General features: G+C 36.1%; 1 protein-coding gene across 2 annotated transcripts in view; it reads left to right on the top strand.

The window, feature by feature from the left end:
* LOC110464399 (alpha-(1,3)-fucosyltransferase C-like) overlaps positions 1-19624 on the top strand; it is a 39752-nt gene extending 20128 nt beyond the window's left edge. The window contains exons 1-2 of one of the 2 annotated variants that reach the window (XM_021519595.1): positions 11821-11875; positions 18119-19624. In XM_021519595.1, coding sequence (XP_021375270.1) covers positions 11839-11875; positions 18119-19359 — 1278 coding nt within the window. In that variant the 5' untranslated portion in view covers positions 11821-11838 and the 3' untranslated portion in view covers positions 19360-19624. Of the gene's footprint in view, positions 1-11820; positions 11876-18118 lie in introns of those variants that run through there. The other variant, XM_021519596.1, reaches the window with a different exon arrangement.
* The last annotated feature ends 284 nt before the right edge of the window (positions 19625-19908 follow it).

Raw genomic sequence — 19908 nt, 5'->3', positions numbered from 1 at the left:
GAAGCACTGTATAAAGTCAAGAGTGTAATCAGCCCAAGAGAAATCAAGATATTGTGCATTAGTGCATTAAACAGATTTTCTATTTATAGTGACCCATTGACCTTTGACCACTGGACCTGAAAAGTTATCCCAAGCAGGCACGTTCTTCCAGGAAGGACTAGATAAAATCTGAGTGTAATCAGTCCAACAGAATTCGAAATACAGTGCACGAACTGATGTTCTATTTATAGTAAGTGACATTGACCTTTGATATCAAAGGCTGAAAAGCTATCCAAAAGGTTAAGCAAACATCTTATTATACTGCATAAAGTCCATGTATGCACACACACACAAGGTTCTACACTTAAAGTTGATAAGTTGACTTTAATATTCATGTTTTTTCTGTATGTTATTACTATCTCCATAACATATTGGATGAAGTTGCTTAGTGTTTAAATTGAATCAGTTGATGATTTTCTATATATAGCAACAGTGACCTTTGTCTTGACCTTGGAACCCTGAAACACAACAATGTCCGAAGTATACCTTTGTATAAAGTTTGACCAAAATCCATGAACGAATGAAGTTGCTAAGTGTTTAAATTGAATCAGTTGTTGATTTTCTATATATAGCAACAGTGACATTGGCCTGACCTTGGAACCCTGAAACACAAGGGTATACCCATATTTGACCTTTGTATAAATTTTGACCAAAATCCGTGAAAGAATGAAGTTGCTAATGTTTAATTTGAATCGAGACGGGACGGGATGATTTTCTATATATAGCAAATGTGACCTTGGCCTTGACCTTGGCTCCCTGAAATACAAAGATGTCCGAAGTATACCCAAACTTGACCTTTGTATAAAGTTTGACCAAAATCATTCAATGAATGAAGTTGCTAAGTGTTTACATTGAATCGAGATGCGACACAACGCAACGGGACAGACAGGATGCCGGGCGCCGCACCAGGGCAAAAGCTCACTTGTCCTTGTCAGGTGAGCTAAAACAGATAGAAGGACAGACGGAAATCTGATTACTAAAGATGTGCAGGGGTTCCAACAACAAATTGTGTAATTGAATTGGAGAATCCCCCTTGTGGACCCCAGTACTCCCCCCTAGGGAGCCAGAGTATTATGAGAGAGACTCTCTGTTAAACGGCATTCAGTCTTCTTAACCATGTAATGCTCCAGACCATTGGTTTGAAAACATCATCAAGCCATACAGAAGGACTTCAAAGGATGTACTGTATCAGGTGATTACTGTATCAGGTGATTTATGTCCTCGCAACAGCCAGGGTCATATGAGGGCGGGTGTCACATATAGAAGAAAACTGCAATTCGAAGGAAGTGCATGTGTTGACGGAAAAAATACAGTTACTTATAAGAATTTCCTATGTGCAAAGGGCTATAGCTCCGGAAAAAATAGAACATGGACACTGGATTCTAACTCAAACTGTAATCCATTATACATGTATACTAAGTTGCAAATAATATGGAAAACAGTTAATTATGAGAATTACCTATGTGCAAAAGGGCCATAACTCCAGTCAAAAATGGAATTTTAATACATGGTTCAAACTCTGTAATCTATTATGATATAGCCACAAAGTTTCAAATTGATATGGCAAGAGGTAGCGAAGTAAGTCCATTTTTATTTTTTTATTTTGATAATTTCCTATGTGCGAAGGGCCAAAATTTCAGCAAAAAAAGGAATATCAACACGGGGTTTGAACTCAAACTGTAATCCATTATGACAAAGCCACATATTAGGTAACAAATTGATGTTGCAAGACCTTAATTATGAGATTTCTTATGTGCAAAGGGCCATAACTCCAGCAACAAATGAAATATTAACACAGGGTTTGGACTCTAACTGTAACACATTATGATAAAGCCACATTCTAAGTCGCAAGCGGTAACGAACAAAGTATGGCAACCAGTTAATTATGAGAACAATTCCAATGTGTGAAGGGTCATACAGCAAAAAAAATATATATTGGCACGTGGTTCGAATTTGGTCTGTAATCTATTATGATTAAGCCACATACAAAGTTACAAATTGATATGGTAAAACTTAAATGTGACTGCCGCCGCCAACGACAGCGTGTGATGACGGACACACTGATCCTTAAGTGTTCGCCATGCTTCTCAGGCGGCACAACCATGGAAAGGCAGAACAGTGAAGAAAGAAAGGAAAGATTTAAGATCCCAAGTGTGTTGCAATGGGGGCAGAAGATCTATTTTGGTCTGTTCAATGTCCCCCAAGTAGCAGACATGAAAGAAAAGAAAATCCCCGATTCTTCAGGGGGCCAACTTTTAGCGACCCCCCCCCCCCCCCCCCCATGTTTATTGTATGTAAATTATGGTTTGGCAGATTTTGACAGATTCGATGACTCAAGTAGAATTTTTTTTTGAATCATGTAATCTTAAAAAAGAAAGTGAAGGGACATAACTCTTTATGACTTAAAAGTGGTTGCAAGGATTTATAAAACCCAAAAAACAAACTGATTCCTATCCCTTATACAGAGATTAAAGTGTGGAAATATAGATGAAGTGAAGGTATTGAAAATAACGTCAGGTAATTCGGGTAAAATGGACTTCCATCATGAATTTACATACTCATAATGTGTTTATACAGCCTACCTTAAGAAAAACATATTCCATACATGTTTTCAGCCTGTTTTTGTTGTCATTATCTGTCCAGCCTGTAAAATCTCATCTTTGCGAGTCAAGCGTTCATTTTGTATTCACATATTCATGTATTCAACCTTAGCGGATTTAGCCTTGTTTCAAATTATTGAACCTGGCACAGGGACTTGGCACGAATTACCATCCTATGGTCCACATATTTTTTTTATATCATACATTATATAATTCACATAAGTGAACTGAGGATTAGAAATGAATACCAAGTCCCTGTGCATGTAAATAATAATGGCGGCACCCTGTACCAAGTTGCCTTGTCGACTATGTCATGATTTATGTAAAAAGACAAAGGAGGACAATACTTAAAGTAACATTTTCTGTATATGATCAGTTGGTAGAGATAATTGGCCATATTCTAACTGTAAATGATAACCAAGGGAAATACATAGGCGACCAGTGCTGAAATAACCTTGAAAGTTTAAAGTTTTGCTAGTAAAGTGTCTATGCAAGGTGGCAGGGGAGGGAAATTAAACACAAGGTAAATCTGCCAAGGTTGAATAGTACAAATTTAAATTATGAACCCTTGGCTATTGAAGATGGTGAGATAACGAGGTTCGATCGTAAAATAAGATGTGTCTTCAGCAGTATGGTAGCAGTATACAGTAGAAATGGCCCGACTCTGATAAACAAGGCACATGTCGAGGAAATGTAAACACAGCGGATTTACCCTACACAACACATGTATACATGCATATATATTTGTAAACTGCATTACATTTACAATACATATAAAGTACGTATAAAGTGTATAAACCTCTTTTTTCTATGTATGTCACTTGTGTGAAAACCATGGTTACCACATCAAAAATTACCAAAAAATGCCAAAAATAGCCTTTTTTAACCCAAAATTTGACCCTTCCTAAGCTCTGTCTGAAATTAAAGATTACCTACCTGGTTGAAGAATTATCTGGGTCCCAGTAAATTTGATTTTTTGCAATTTTGTGTCGTGTGCTGTTGTCAAAATTTTCCCTCCTGTAAAGCTAGCTTTTCATGTGTACGCACCCTTTCGGATTATGGCCAAAATTTTATTCTCGAATCAAAAAAATCTTCTTTCTTTTTTACAAATGTGAAGCTCACATAGCCCACTTCATCATGCTTATACCAATTTTAGTACAGTTTTATTTTTATATTTTTGTTACATATCATTATACAGGGGTTAGCCATTTAACAAAAATATCACCCATGGCCACAACCCTCTACTGTATACTGCTACCTATGCTCCAGTGAAATTACACTATAAAGTCAGCATCAGTCCTGCACCATCACAAGGAGACAAACATGAACATACCACAGACTCCCAAAACACAAATTAACTATGCACAAACTCACCACACGCATGCATCTAGCAAATGGGGGAGGACGTCCTTAAATGACTATGTATAGCTGTTGATAGGACGTACATCAAGCAAAAATACTTAATCAAACCTGAAGTTTATTTTGACATTAAGAGCTTATTTATTTGGATAATTTCATGGAAATGATGACTTGTTATTTTAAACAAATGATTTGTTAATTTCAGCTGGCATGCACTGTATGAATGTTATTTTAATAACATTGTACCCATATGAATCCATGATTGTCGTGAAGTGGTGGTTTAATTTAATACATTTGATGCTCTATTACCTGACCTGGAACGCATTCGTAGCCATACCGAGACAATTACAATACTATGGTATAACTGTATATATATTGTGTACATAGTTTAAGCGTCTGCGAGACCAGCTGTTTTAACTTACAAACGTCCAGGTGACCAGAAAGAACATGAGAGAAATGTTTTTGACTTTTGACAGGAGCGGTAGGCAATTCACACTTTTCAACTTGTACTATTCTTCTTTTTGGATAACGACGCTTTAACTTGTAAGCGAAAAATACATCACTGGCGTCACGAGCAGCATCAATACTAAAAACGTCTTTCAATATTAACGGCTACCGAACCCGTGCACCTGGTTACAAATAAATGCTATGTCCCAATCACCTGCCCTCTGGACTGGTTTTTAAGTTAGTTGTTTTAGTGCCAAATTTTGTACAGTATGATTATTTAGCCCCTTTATCTTAATCCTTCCAACGTAGGTATCTTGTGATAAAAAATTGTTGTTTGCCTTACACTGTTAAAATGTTTTACCATTATACAAGCTCCTAAGAGCTAATGTTAACCACGGAATTAGATCTAAGTCCGTGTGTTAACTATGACATATATTCAACGTAAAATAATGATTCTTGTATCTATCCGATAATTTAAAAAAATAAAAAACCACACACAAGCTATTAATCACGAACTTTTCCTCGAATGCGCCTATGTATAATCCTCGGCACGATATTAACACCAGTTAAGGTATACTGTTGAGGCCGACATGTACAAATGTATGTAAACTGTAAAACGAAGTAGGTCAGCGCGATCGCAAACATTTAATGCTGATATGTTCGCATAAATGTCAGTTAGTACTTGATATGCTAGCAATGGATTAAACGAGTGTTACCTTGTGTTGTATTCTAGCACATCAGTGTTTCAATACATACGGTATTAATCTGTTAATGTTCGATAAACGTCTGTTTATTATTACTGTCCTGATTATGTTGTGAGGTATTTCCGGGTCACGTTCTCGCGATATCGTATCAAGTGCGCTTCCGGTGAGATAATAAAAACAATATCAATACATTGAAAATATTATGTTCTTGAATGTTTGCGAAACTAGAACATTTAAAAAAAAAAAATGTTTTTTAACATTTGAAAGAAAAAAGTTCGAACGGAAAAAAATCAATTTGTTCTTTTATGAATTAATGAAAGTGATACAAAAAAGAAATATAATGAATAATTGATAGTAAATTTATCAAAAACATCATCCTTAGAGAGTATGTTCTGGGCACGATCGTTTAGAAGCTTTGCAATACTTAAACTCTTTCAAACGCGCACCAGCTCGAGATTAGGTCCTGTTTACAAAATGGCGACTGGAAGTAGCAAGGCGGATTAAATTGGAACTTCAATTGTGAATATTTCCGCAAGTAAACATTTTTCACAAAGCCCATGTGGTCTGTTCATCTAATTTAGTCAAGATGTACTCAGACCAGTCGTTTTTTAGTCTCTAGGGTCATTCACAAAAAAAATATTAATATTATTGTATAAACTTATTGTAATTATTCCACCGTTTTTATCCGCGCTTAATCTCAGGAACTGCAAATGGGGTTCTTATCATACTTTGCATATATAATCAGTACAATTTGTAGTTGTGCATCTGATTTTTCTTTCGCGAAACCATCCAATATGGCCGCCGCTGCTCTGATTGGCCGAAATCATATCCAGTAATAACATTCGTTCTATTTGACGGAACATAATGAAACTTAGTGAAAGGGATGCTAACGTCACACCGATCGTTTTCGACAAAAAATATTTCACTTTGGATTCAAAATGGCGGCCAAATGCAGTTTTCTGATTGGTCGAAATTTTAGACTCGTCCAATTTCGATGAAATTTGGTATGTAGGTGTAGTATTGCACTACGAACAAAACTGCGGTGTTTGTTTTGTGAAAAAAACAAAAAATGGCTGCCATTTCCTGGGCTTTGATTGGTCAAAAATTCAACGCGAAATCATATCACCAGTAATAAGAGCGTAGGCGCCCGAGCGAAGCTCTTTAATGGTAGCACATACGTGCGTAAACAGAGTTGCTTCCCCTCTCTGATAGTAACTGAAGTTGCGAAGAGGCAGAAAAGGTGTCCAAAACTAGATGTCAATACCTCACTGGGGAAAGATAACCATTGAAGATTGCCCATCCATGAAGTCATGGGTAAACAAGCCCTTCACCTATATAAAACAGAAATCAAATTATTATAAATGTTAATTTGAAGGCAAAAAATGAACAGTACATTTCTATTTTAAATAGATAATGATTGTATAATTTTTTGTTTTAACAGTTTCTGGATACTTTCGGTTAATAACAAACCTATACACATTAGTAAATAACCACAACACTTTTTATCCGGTGTTTATACACATTCTAAAACCTTATAAATATTGAGTTTTTATAAGGTTTTAGAATGTGTATAAACACCGAATATAACAGCAACACTTTTTATCCCAAAACCGAGCCCCTGTGATGCCTCGGCAAGGAGTCGAACCCGGGACCTCTATTTTACTAGTCTTACGTACGCTCTACAAATTAGCTAATGAGAACCTCTCTCTTGGCAAGTCTTCTTCTTTACTTTACGGGGGATCCATCAAAGTTGACGTTTATGCCCTCGGGGGTCCTATTGCAGAGGCGTGAAAAAGGGGGTTATTTACAGTGATTAGTTGTTGTTTTTTGTGATTTTTTGCGCAAGGCATAGATAAAAGATAAAAGTTGACGTATGTTTAAGCGTGTGATGAGGGCTTAAGTGGCTGCATAGGGTAAGTGTGCCTTGAACCCGTCTAGTGTTGTGCATTGTACTGCTGCTATGGGAAGGAGACTCCATTGTGATATAGTGTGTGGGAAGAATGCATATTTGTAGGTGTCCTTTGTAGCAGATATGTGTTTGTATGCGTGAGGGTGTGCATGTCTGGTTCGAGGATCTACGAGTGTGAGTATGTGAGTTGGGTTTATGGCTACTGTTTGGTGTACAATTTTGTGAAAAAGGATAATTCTTGTGTGACAGCGCCGTGTTTGTAGTGTTGGCCATTGTAGTTTGTGGATCATATCTGTTACGGAGCTAGTGTTGTGGTATCTGTTGTGTACGTAGCGTGCTGCTCTTCGTTGTGTTTTTTTCTATTTGTTTAATTTGGTTTGTGTTGTGTGGATCCCAAATGGAAGAGCAGTATTCGAGTTTTGGCCTGACTAGTGCCTTGTATGCGTGTTCTTTTATATGTGGTGAGTTTATTTTTAAGTTGCGGTTTAGAAAATCTAGGGACCTATTGGCATTGGCTGTGATGTTGTTAATATGTTTGTCCCATCGTAAGTCTGTAGGATGCGGCTAGTATTTTACTAAAGTGACATACCCCCCCCCCTCCAGAAAAGAACATATATGCAATGATGAAATACACATATCTAAATTTGAAAAAGGAAGTGCGTCTGCGATTTGTTTTAATGCTCTTCTAGATTTTTAAAAAATACAGTCACATAAAACTATCAGCTTATGTTAATGTTCTCCATATTTAATTATTTTACTTTTTTAATTAATGTTTTAAAAAGAACACCTTTATTTGGTGATTTTGTAATCAAAATAGAGATTTAGATATTTAAATCTCATATAAATGAAACTTAATAACACCCCTTCACTCTATATATGAAATTAAATAACTAAGCTTAGTAACCGGGATAAAAGATTTGCACTGAAGCGAAAAAGTTTTTGCCATTATGTGATTTTTTACCCTTCTGTCCAGTTTTTTTCACTTAAGTGTAAATCTTTTGCACTTAAGTGCAAACGTTTGTGCACTTAAGTAGTTTATGTATTTTATCCTAAAACGGCCGCCCATAGTAGACAGCGGTATGTCGGGCGGAGAAGGAGTGGTTACAGTATAATGGTAGTAACGTTACGAGGAGAAAACTTAAGGAAACGTTTTGCTCTGAGCGTAAAATTGTCGACCGGTCAAACAGAAAATTTAAACGACAACACCAGCGTAGTGAACGTCGGAAATTACATGAACAATTATCTATCGACTCACCACAATATTTTTGGAAGTCTATCGGAAGTGTAGGAAAAGTAAACAAACGTAAACAACATATCCCGTGTGCGGTAGTGGACGTTAATGGACAGGTTCACACTGATAAAACGGAGGTACTGGAAACTTGGAGAAAGGAGTTTGGAAACCTGTATAGTAACGTTACTGACACCTCGGGGGACACAAACACGGTTATCCCAAATAATCAGGTAGATGCTTCTAGAATAAACGAACCCATCACTAAGGAGGAAATATTCAAAGCGGTGGAGGCTGCAAAGTTAAACAAGGCCGCAGGATTTGATGAACTACCAGCGGAAGTATTAAAAAATGATACAGCAATAGGATTACTCTACAGTATTTGTCAGGTATGTTTTGAGCTTGGTAAAGTACCGTCAGAATGGAACCAGGGAATTATTAACCCAATATTTAAACCTGGATCTGACGACAGGAGAAAACCCGTTAAATTATCGCTGAATTACTCTGATTTCAGTACCGTGTTAGATTTATTGTTATGTTTTAAATGCCAGATTGAGCACCTGGATGGAACAGAGCGAGGTCCTTTGCGACGAACAAAATGGATTCAGAAAAGGGAGAAGTTGCGAGGGCCATATGCACTCCTTATATTCCGTAATCAACACTAGGAAAATATCCAAACAACCCACATATGTAATCTTTAAAGACATGCGCAAAGCGTTTGACTCAGTGGAACAAAATCTTCTATGGTATAAGCTACGTCGCGCCGGAGTACATGGAAAGTTTCTATCGGCGATTCAGTCATTATATACTAACTTAAAAGGTACAGTTAGAGCACGGACTTAGATAATCTAATTCCGTGGTTAGAGTAAATAACAACCATACCCCATGGTTGGATGTGGAGTCGGGCGTGAAACAGGGCTGTATTATCTCGCCCTGTTTATTTTCTGTGTATATCAATGATCTAGCTGAGCAAATCAATGTTGCAGGATGTGGAATCCCAGTGGGTGACGTCATGCTTATTATACTTCTCTACGCAGATGATATATGTGTTATCGCGCCGGACGAAGCCAAAATTCAACGTTTACTCGACATTGTTTCTCAGTGGTGCAACTAATGGAAATGAGAGTTTGTAAAAAGACAAACGTGTTTTTGCATGTACTGCCCATTTTGTTTTAATTCAATGTTTTTGTTTACATTAGCGGGCTAGCTCATCGTCACGCCCCCTAACTCATAAAAGGCGATTGCCACATCCGGGTTCAAAGATCAGAGGTCAAAGCTCATTGGTCAGTTTAACTTGGCAGCTAAACATTTAGAAGAAATTGTTTTCAGAAGATCGCCATCTTTACAGTCGCAGCAATTTATTTGAATTTTCAACATCTTGTGAAAAAAGCTGTGAAAGAGCTCGCCAAATCTGCAAGTAGAGCACTAGGTGCATTCATTGGAAAATATATATCTCTGGGAGGAATGCCATTTGATGTATTCACCAAACTATAAAACACGGTTGTGGAACCGGTTCTTATGTATGGAAGTGCCATTTGGGGTACCAAGGAACATGCAGTAATAAATATGGTACAAAACAAAGTTTGCAGCTACTTTTTAGCTGTTGGATAATATGCATCTAACACAGCTACCCGCGGAGACATGGGATGGTTATCATGCTATACAAAACAAAAGATTACATGCTTAAGGCTGGTGTGTAAAATCAAAAGAATGGAGGACAGTCGACTTATAAGTAGGATCACGAGATGGTCATCCAGATATGGTAGGGGTGGTATTTCGCGGTTAACAAATTGATAAATATTATAGATACGGACAATCTAGTGAATAATGTTAACTTTTCGACACAATATGTCATAAGAAATCTTGTGAATAAATTACGCGCTGCAGATAGTGCAGAGTGGCAAAGAGTTCTATTGAATGACAATCATAACATATACATGTAGGCAATACAAAAATGATATAGGTACAGAGAACTATGTGAAATAGGACATTCCACGAACCAACAGGAGATACCTAGCCCGGTTTCGCGCGGGATGTCTTCCGCTAGCAGTGGAGACTGGAAGATATGCCAGGCCGCCCATTCAACTTCATGATAGACTGTGTACCCATTGTGACATGAAGAAAGTCGGAGACGAAAAACATTTCTTAATTGAGTGCAAAATGTACAGTGATTTAAGATATAATTTGCGAAATCAAGCCTGTGATGTTATAGAGGGGTTCTTAATGCAGGACTGTGACACACAGTTCCTTAACGTAATGAAAAATTGTGTACTCCAGCCAAATATAGGTTAATTTATTTTTAACGCGTTTAAGCGTAGAAAACTATACACGCAGTAATAATTAATAAGTAATAAGCATAACATATATGACATTTTACCAGTACATAAGGATATATCATCCGATAAGGTACTAAAGCGGTTAACCGTTTTCTCGCTGAAGTTGGTAGTACAGGAATAGGTAATGATATACCTTATAATTAGCTAACGAATATGTATATCTTTATAATTCGTCTCTTTAAATGTGGTGGCTCCTATATATTTTAATGTATATTATTGCCTTTTTGGAGTCCCTAAAGTCAAATTTACTTTGAAACCAATATGTAACAGTTATAATATCTTTTACTTTGACACCAATGTGTAACAGTGTTATAATATCTTATGATAAGCTATAGTTAGCTGACAAAAATATTGGTATTTTTAAATTTTGTGATATTTATATCATTGTAAGATATATTATTGCCTTTTGGAGTTACAGATCTAAAAGTCTAAATTAACTTGGACATCAATGTGCTAGAATAACTTATGAAAGTTGTTATAAGTATTGTTCTCTCAAAATGCGATGGCACTTGTCCTTTTGTATTTTATTGCATCTTGGAGTCCCATAAGTCATAATTTATTTTGACAACAATGTATATTGAAATAACTTAAAACGTTATGATATGATAAGCTGACAAATATCTGGTGAAACTTATTCCAAGGCTTATACAATATTGCCTTTTCAAGTATCGTAAGACAAACTAGCATTGACAGGAATGTGTGGTTATAATGTATAATAAGCTAAAATAAATATTGAGCTTTTTAAAATTGACAACTGTTTTTAATGTGTATTTTTTTGTCTTTTTAGTGTCTCATAAGTCGATTAACTTTGGCTGGATATTGATCTAATTTTATGTACATTTTATCTGTTTTATAATTAGATCAATATGTGACACTTGAATAAAATAAATTTATTATTATCATTATTATTTGTTATTCATTATCCATATGTTGTAAAGTGCTTTTACAAATTATATAGGGGTATTTTGCATACGGGAAATGTTCACCATCCGTGAAACAAATCTACTAGCCCTTGGCGACGAACTAGTGGACTCGTTCACCGCTGAATATAACTAACCTATCTGTTAATAAATCGGACGACTTCGCCCTTCTCCGTCTTATGCTCGAAAAAGTCGAGAGTTGTCCTATTGATCTGTCAAGTACTTCAAACTTTTTCCATGTAGGGGAGTTAATTCGTTGTGATACACACGTAGTCAGACAATATTGGCTCTACAACATGACCGGACGAAACGATCGGAGAACAACTGCAACAGGTACAATACTTCTTACTCACACGAACATGTATAACCATCACATTTGGTTTAGTTTTCATGGTACTTGATTTATTGATTTTACTAACATAAGTTATCGCTTGTTTTACTTGGAGTTTCTTTTACTTCGTAATTCGTGTGTATGTGTTCTTGTGTTCTTGTGATAGTTACATATTATAATACGGATGAGCTGTTGTCAAGTATGTTACAACTGGCATTTCTTTTAGTACGTTGCTTCAACTACGTTTTTCGATCTGGTTACCTTAAAGCATTCGATGTAAATGCATTTTTAAAGACAAGATGTCATTCTCAACATAAATAATGTTTCTGGTCTCTTGATCAGGGACGGCTAAGACGAAATTAAAAATACGAATCAGAAAGTGAAACATAAGACATGGGTTTACTTGGCTAACAATATACAATTGTACCTCACACGTACAGCCTTGTTTTTAGTTTTATTGTGTCAATCACCTGTCAAATAATGTCTCATTATCTTTACTTTACTCTAGTATCTAATGCAGGCAAAGCTAGTCTAATGTGGTTTAAGAAGGGAGCATTCCTACGCATGGTGTTACATCGTAATATTTACTCTATATTTTAGGAAATGACAGGTTTGGGTTTTATTTGTTTAGTGGATAGAAGTGTTCGGCTAACTATTTAACGTACAACAAAACTGGAAGAATGCAATTTCATTTTAAAGTCTCACGTTAATGTGCCTATATCAAAGGGAAGTTCCCGTACAATATGTATCCCCTCTAACATTTACAAAAAGGAGGCTGAAAATGAAACATTACATGTTTGTTTCTCTTTTACTTTCAGAGAGGTTTTCTTATAGCTGGCTACCAGATCATAAAACAGTTGTGGGCTTAATTTCACTAGGCGATAAGATAAATATGTATTTTGGGAATCGGTTTAGATGTAAAAGGTGAAAGGGTCATTATTTACAGTACAGCTTTATGTTAAATCATATTTGGATTTGGATTTAAAAGGTTAAACAGAATTCGTTTTACCTATGTCTAAGCTCTACATTGTCGTAGTGTTGGTTATCATGTAGAGTTCACAGCAAGAGAAGTCTTTACATTATAATTACGTTTATTTGCAATATTTTTCATTTAACTTCGATATAAAGGTCTATAAATGTTATTTGTGTCTATGTCTAGTTGCTGTGTCAACCACTGTACACGAATATTCAACATGTTGTGTTACTTCCACACTTTGTTAACACGGCATTACTGTATAGTTTATATACATGTCTTTAGACCGCGGTGGGCAGGTAGGGGGAATGTGGGCGTTACAAAATTGATTGATATCATCACAAATGCTCCACTGGTTCAACATGTATAAGGTGTAAAATCCATCTTAAATCCTCACAATCCGAATTGTGTTAATTGTATTCCTACTACATACCAGATATCTAGAAGTGGATGATCCTTTACATAAAAAAAAGATTTTAATTTAATCGTATAAGTAATGGATGTTTCACGAATTGGTGTTTGAGAAGCCGGTGAACGCACTACCAGTCGAGGGACAGAAACAAGGTGCATGCACTGGCTGACTCCACACCAAACGAGTGATATATCCTACTTAAAAACGTGTACCAAATGCATAAAATATATGTAATATGAAATATATGTAGGATCGTCTATGAACGGGACCAGAGTCTTCACTTGGCATGGTCTTCAGATTATATATATACATGAACTTTACACACAATCGTATAGTCAGAGGTGTTCCGAATGAGATGTTAGATAAGTTGTTGTCTTATTCGAAATTGGTATCCGTTGGATATATGCATATACCACTTCTTACTTAATGACCCTTCAGTTTATCCGATTCCTAGCTGTTGAGTAAGAAAATATGTTCCTCCTTTAACAATGGATGATGTCATACATATTTTATATAAGCACAAGTTTGTATTTCTTTTAATCTCAAAGTTACACGTGATGTTATTACACATTTCGTGGTGACATAGTTACGCTGTCAGAACAGCAAATGCATAGTTTGGGTTAGGAACTCACGTTTTACCTCACCAGGCGAATTTGTTATCCTCAGTGGGTTCCACTCTTATATTGTTTTTCAAATTGTGATTTACTGCTTAAAATTCGCGGGGTCATCAATATTTCACTGCTTCGTATTAAGTACATACAATGTATTCGCAGGGGTTAAATTTCGCTTTGCACACGAATCCCATGTGTCGTGCAAAGTATTTTGAGTGTCATCATTTAAGGGTTAAACCTCAAAATACAGGTAAACCGTTTGAAAACACTGATTCCGAACGTCCTCATCCGGCATTGACTTTGTAGGAGTAAGCTGTAATCAATTAATCACTTACTATGTACACAAAAATGTGTTGTGGGTACTTACATGTATTTGTAAGTGTTGTCTTTACATGTACTGCCCATTTGCCCGGTGATAATCTGATTTGAGTTCATTCAACCTGTTGTGATAAGATCCATACAATTTGTTAACATTTTCGATAATTTCGTTGGTGTTTTGAATTCGCGGATATTAGTCAAAGCGCGAATATAGCGAAATCAAAACCCCCGCGAAATATAACCGCGATACAGTAAATTGACAAAAATTGATGGTGACTAAAATTTATGAAACCCTCAGGATTTTTATTCGATTGTAACTCCAGAGGTTCACTAACATTCAAAATTCCTTCACTCGTTTTATAATGAAATGCAATTTACGACAGATCCTGAACTTTGGGATGAGTCATTCTTATATAGATAATACTATGCGGTCATTTCAGTCAGTACATATATGGTCATACCTTATGCAATGCATCCAAGTACTTCTGGCTACCTTTTGTTATCGTGATGCGAGTCTATTTACCAATACGAAATACTATGGTATATTTTGTTTCATTTCCTACGAAGTAAATAAGAGTAACTAACATTCCAGATGAAGTCTCAGAATCAATTTCTTTTTATAAAAAACACGCGCAAGGAACAAACATTTTTATCCGCTACATTATGTGTACAGCTATTGAAACACATTTTCTATAACTTGCATTCCTTCATGAAAATGTATATCATTAGTTATCATATGTTTACTAATAATAACACCCTTTTTGTATTGCCGCTTCCGCTTATTGCTGTCTGCTTTTATGTAAACAAACAGAAACAGGAAGTGTATTGAAGTCGCTTTACCCATGCCCACTGTATCCGATAATGTCCCTTCAATAATTGACCTACCAGTTATCATGACAAATTCAAAACGTTCTTCCTTGTCATTCTCACACAAACTTTTTACAGAGGCAAATATAAAGGGAGGGTCATTCACCATAAACATTGAAGCTATGGAACGCCATTAAAAAACGTTGAATGGCGATGATCGATTCAGACAGTGATTAAGTTGAATTCCAACCAGATCCAGTGTGTTATATTGTTAAAAATATTAATAACCATATTATTTTGTAGGAGTTTGGGAATTTCTAAATGTTGACTTTTTACGTATAATTGTTACTGTTTTGCTTATATACATAATTGTTTTTGTTACCATTTTTATGAATATCAGTAAATAAAATGAAGAAAAATGTTTTTGTGAATGTTTTCTTTATTTTAAAAGGAAAAAAACCTTTTGATAAACAGTTTATGATATGACCATTTTGATTTCACACCCCCAATCAGCCCTCGAGTCCTGTTATCAGCCCTCGGGCATTCGGCCCTCTGGCTGATATCAGGACTCTCGGGCAGATATGGGGTGTGATATCAATATGCACCGAAACATAAAATCATGTGTTTAACATTAAAAAACATGTTTACATATATTGTTATATGGTTGTGAGATTTGGGTTATGAAAATTACTCAATTATTGAAAAAGTAAATACGTGTTTTCCCCATAGTGTTATTAATGTCATAAGGAGTGCACATTTATGCATGTAATATGGTGAATTGAACGTTTTCCTCTTACTGTTTATATGAAGAGTCGTGTTATAGGTTTCTGGCTTCAATAAATAAATAGTAAGTAAAGCAAATGATCTTACTGTATGTATAAAACCCTACAGTGTATAGGACGGTCATATTAATAGTTCCTTGACCCATTAACGGTTAACTGTTGTTGAAAACATGTTAACAAAACTGGCTTCAGCTCTGGTTGTCTCAAAACCTAAACAACCAGTGCATCATGTAATTGATTCAAACTCAAACGTCAGTATTTAAAACCATGGCATGATACAGTGTATCATTAAGCTAAAAGGCATGTAATAGAATGTTAACAACTGATATAAAGATTGAACCATATCTTTTGATCATACTGAAAAAGTTAAGAACCATTCTAAGAAGTTATCGTGAGGTATCGTGAGGCACATTTTTCGTGAGGCATCGTGAGGCACATTGAGGTATTATATATATAACCTTATATAGTTTCGTTAGGCATTGTGAGGCATCGTGAGGCACCTTTTTCGTGAGTTTTGCATATAAGTACATTTCAAGGTCACATTTAGGTCATATTGAGGTCACAGTACATCTTCTATAAAAAGTGCTGACTAACCTTAGGGTTTGCTTGTACCGCAATACTCAGAAACAGATTGACCTCGGCAACTGTGTAAACATCGTCATGCGATCATAATAAAGCGGTGATTAGTCCATTGTTACTCGTTAAAGTTGGTTTTAACACCATCACATACATGTCTTTTGTTTGATCCTTCATGTTTTCAAGTTTGAATTTTGATGAGTTGATTAGTAATATATTGTCTGGTATAGTTATTGTCCAAACATTTACCACCATTGGAAGTACCATAGTTAAGTAATCCAATTTCCATGACCCCCTAAATTTCCCTATACTCTCCATGAAATACAACATTTATACAGAAGTTAAGAATAAAAATTCCATTATCAGCATTAAATTCAGTATGCCAATTCATTCTGGCTTCTGCCGCCATATTGGGGGCGATCTACCTGGTGTCCCACAAAAAGGACAAAGACGACCATCAATCCTATCGTAACAAGATGTACATATTGCTCGATCATCAGGACAACAGTGGCACTCAGTTTTACACTGATCTATTGTTACAATAAGTCCTCCCCTAGGCAACAGATGGAGACTTATCAATTGTGTAATTCATGCGTTACATATGTAGGACGACACTCTTACATACTAGTCTTTAGTTGTTGTAAATCTTCATAAATACTTATTTATACTTAATAAGATTTACAACAACTAAAGACTAGTATGTAAGAGTGTCGTCCTACATATGTAACGCATGAATTACACAATTGATAAGTCTGAATCTGTTGCCTAGGGGAGGACTTATTGTAACAATAGATCAGTGTAAAACTGAGTGCCACTGTTGTCCTGATGATCGAGCAATATGTACATCTTGTTACGATAGGATTGATGGTCGTCTTTGTCCTTTTTGTGGGACACCAGGTAGATCGCCCCCAATATGGCGGCAGAAGCCAGAATGAACTGGCATACTGAATTTAATGCTGATAATGGAATTTTTATTCTTAACTTCTGTATAAATGTTGTATTTCATGGAGAGTATAGGGAAATCTAGGGGGTCATGGAAATTGGATTACTTAACTATGGTACTTCCAATGGTAGTAAATGTTTGGACAATAACTATACCAGACAATATATTACTAATCAACTCATCAAAATTCAAACTTGAAAACATGAAGGATCAAACAAAAGACATTTATGTGATGGTGTTAAAACCAACTTTGACGAGTAACAATGGATTAATCACCGCTTTATTATGATCGCATGACGATGTTTACACAGTTACCGAGATCGATCTGTTTCTGAGTATTACGGTACAAGCAAGGTAAGTCAGCACTTTTTATAGAAGATGTACTGTGACCTCAATATGACCTTAATGTGACCTTGAAATGTACTTGTATGCAAACCTAACGGAAAATGTGACTCACGATGCCTCACGAAAATGTGCCTCACGATACCTCACGAAAAATGTACCTCACGATGCCTCACGATGCCTCACGAAACTATATAAGGTTATATACATAATACCTCAATGTGCCTCATGATGCCTCACGAAAAATATGCCTCACGATACCTCACGAAAAATGTGCCTCACGATGCCTCACGAAAAACGTTCTAAATGTAGTAGAGATTATAATACGTGTAAGCTGTAATATTTGAATATTTCGTTTACTAAAACTTTGTCTCTTTCTCCTGATCCATTATTGCATATTTGGTATTCTTTCTTGTTGTATGAATTGTGCTTTAATTATACAGCACATATTAATACATTATGTCTGTCATTATCTTTACAGTGGCGTCGGCGTTAAGACTACTACAGCTGCGCTCAGTACAGGTCAGTGTGTGCCTAATTTCGCTCATCGTTACAGTGGTCCTGTACGCACAAAAGAACGAAAAGCCCATATATTCAGATACCATAACTGCCACAAAGACAATTGGAAAAACTATGTATTCTAGGAAAGATTTATGGAGAGAGGACAACCAATCTGTTCACTCCGACATATCGTCAACAAAAATTATTCTTTCATATACACCAGCCAGGTGGTTTGACGAGTGGGTAGGTACAAAGTGGAATACCACCAATGTGTTCCGAACATGTCCAGTGTCGAATTGTGTTTTAACACAGGACAGGACAATGCTAAATGTAGCTGATGCAGTCCTGTTCAGATTGAATGATCTAGGGACGTGTAGGACTAAATTTAAACAAGGACAAGTATGGGTTTTATTCGAACATGAGTCCCCAAACTATGCTCATAAGTCGTTAAAGAAATGTAATAACAATCTCGTAAATTGGACGCTCACATATCGGCGGGATTCTGACTTCATGTTGGTACACGGACAGTTCCCACAACACGACACAGGGTACAATGTGAGTGGGATGTACCAATTATTGCGATCGAAATCAAAGACAGCTGTTGGCTTTATAAGTCATTGCAAAGCTCCTTCAAAACGAGACGAATTTGTACGCAAACTTCGATCATACGGCGTGGACATTGATATATATGGCAAATGTGGAAATCTTACGTGTGGTGGGGGAAAAGACACTAAATGGAAGGGCGTGTGGAATGTGACGTCAGGACATAAAGATAACTGCTTTGATGTTCTAGACAGTCAGTACAAATTTTATCTTTCTCTGGAAAATTCTTTATGTAAAGATTACGTCACAGAAAAGTCCCTACATCTTGTATTACGTCATCAAATTGTGCCGATAATTAGAGATGGCGCCAATCGTTCACTATATCACCCCCCACACTCCTATGTTGATACAAAGGATTTCAAAAGCATAAAATCGCTTGCAAAATATATCAAATATTTATCAGAAAATTTTGACGAGTATTTGCAGTTTTTTAACTGGAGGAAACAGTATTCTGTTGAAACTGTAAGTGGTGTTTTACAATCTGTATTTTGTGATATGTGTAATCGCATGCATAATCAGCATCGTTACAAACGGTTGTACAATAATGTGAAACATTTTTATGAAAAATCGCATGGAAGGGAGACAAATAAACATATCTGTAGAAACCGATTGATATAAAATTGGTTTCCTGACATGGTTTTTGGAATTAATTTTGACAAGCAGCGTTTCTTTCATGAATCGAGCTACATTGTTTCAATTCTACAACAGTAGAATGATTTTGATGATTTATAACAAAACATGTACTGTGGTCAAGATATTAATCATTATATAGCCGATGTCATATCAGCGTATTCAAGTTCTATTTATGATTAAATGCGTTATTTTGATTTCCTGTCAATATCATTAATTAACCATACATGTAATATATATGTAATAAAAAATAGTAAACGAGATATCTTTCAACAGTATGTCGAATCAGAACATTATTATAATGAAGAAATCTACATCTATGGGACTATATCACTATTTCCGACTCCACAAATTCTACAAAAAGACGTCACACAAGTGGTACATTTTGAACGATTGAAAGCCGATGACTATACTAGTGGAATGTAGCTGGAGTCGGTGATAATGAGGGCGATGTTGGATCAATAATAACAAGGTGGCAGTGACCTACTTATCAACTTTGTGCTACTTTGTTCGGCCATTTTTGTTATTTGCAGCTTT

This window comes from Mizuhopecten yessoensis, unplaced genomic scaffold (assembly GCF_002113885.1).
Source record: "Mizuhopecten yessoensis strain PY_sf001 unplaced genomic scaffold, ASM211388v2 scaffold10987, whole genome shotgun sequence".
Lineage (NCBI taxonomy): Eukaryota > Metazoa > Mollusca > Bivalvia > Pectinida > Pectinidae > Mizuhopecten > Mizuhopecten yessoensis.
Note: the sequence above shows the minus strand (reverse complement) of the source record. Positions and strands in the feature narration are given on the sequence as shown.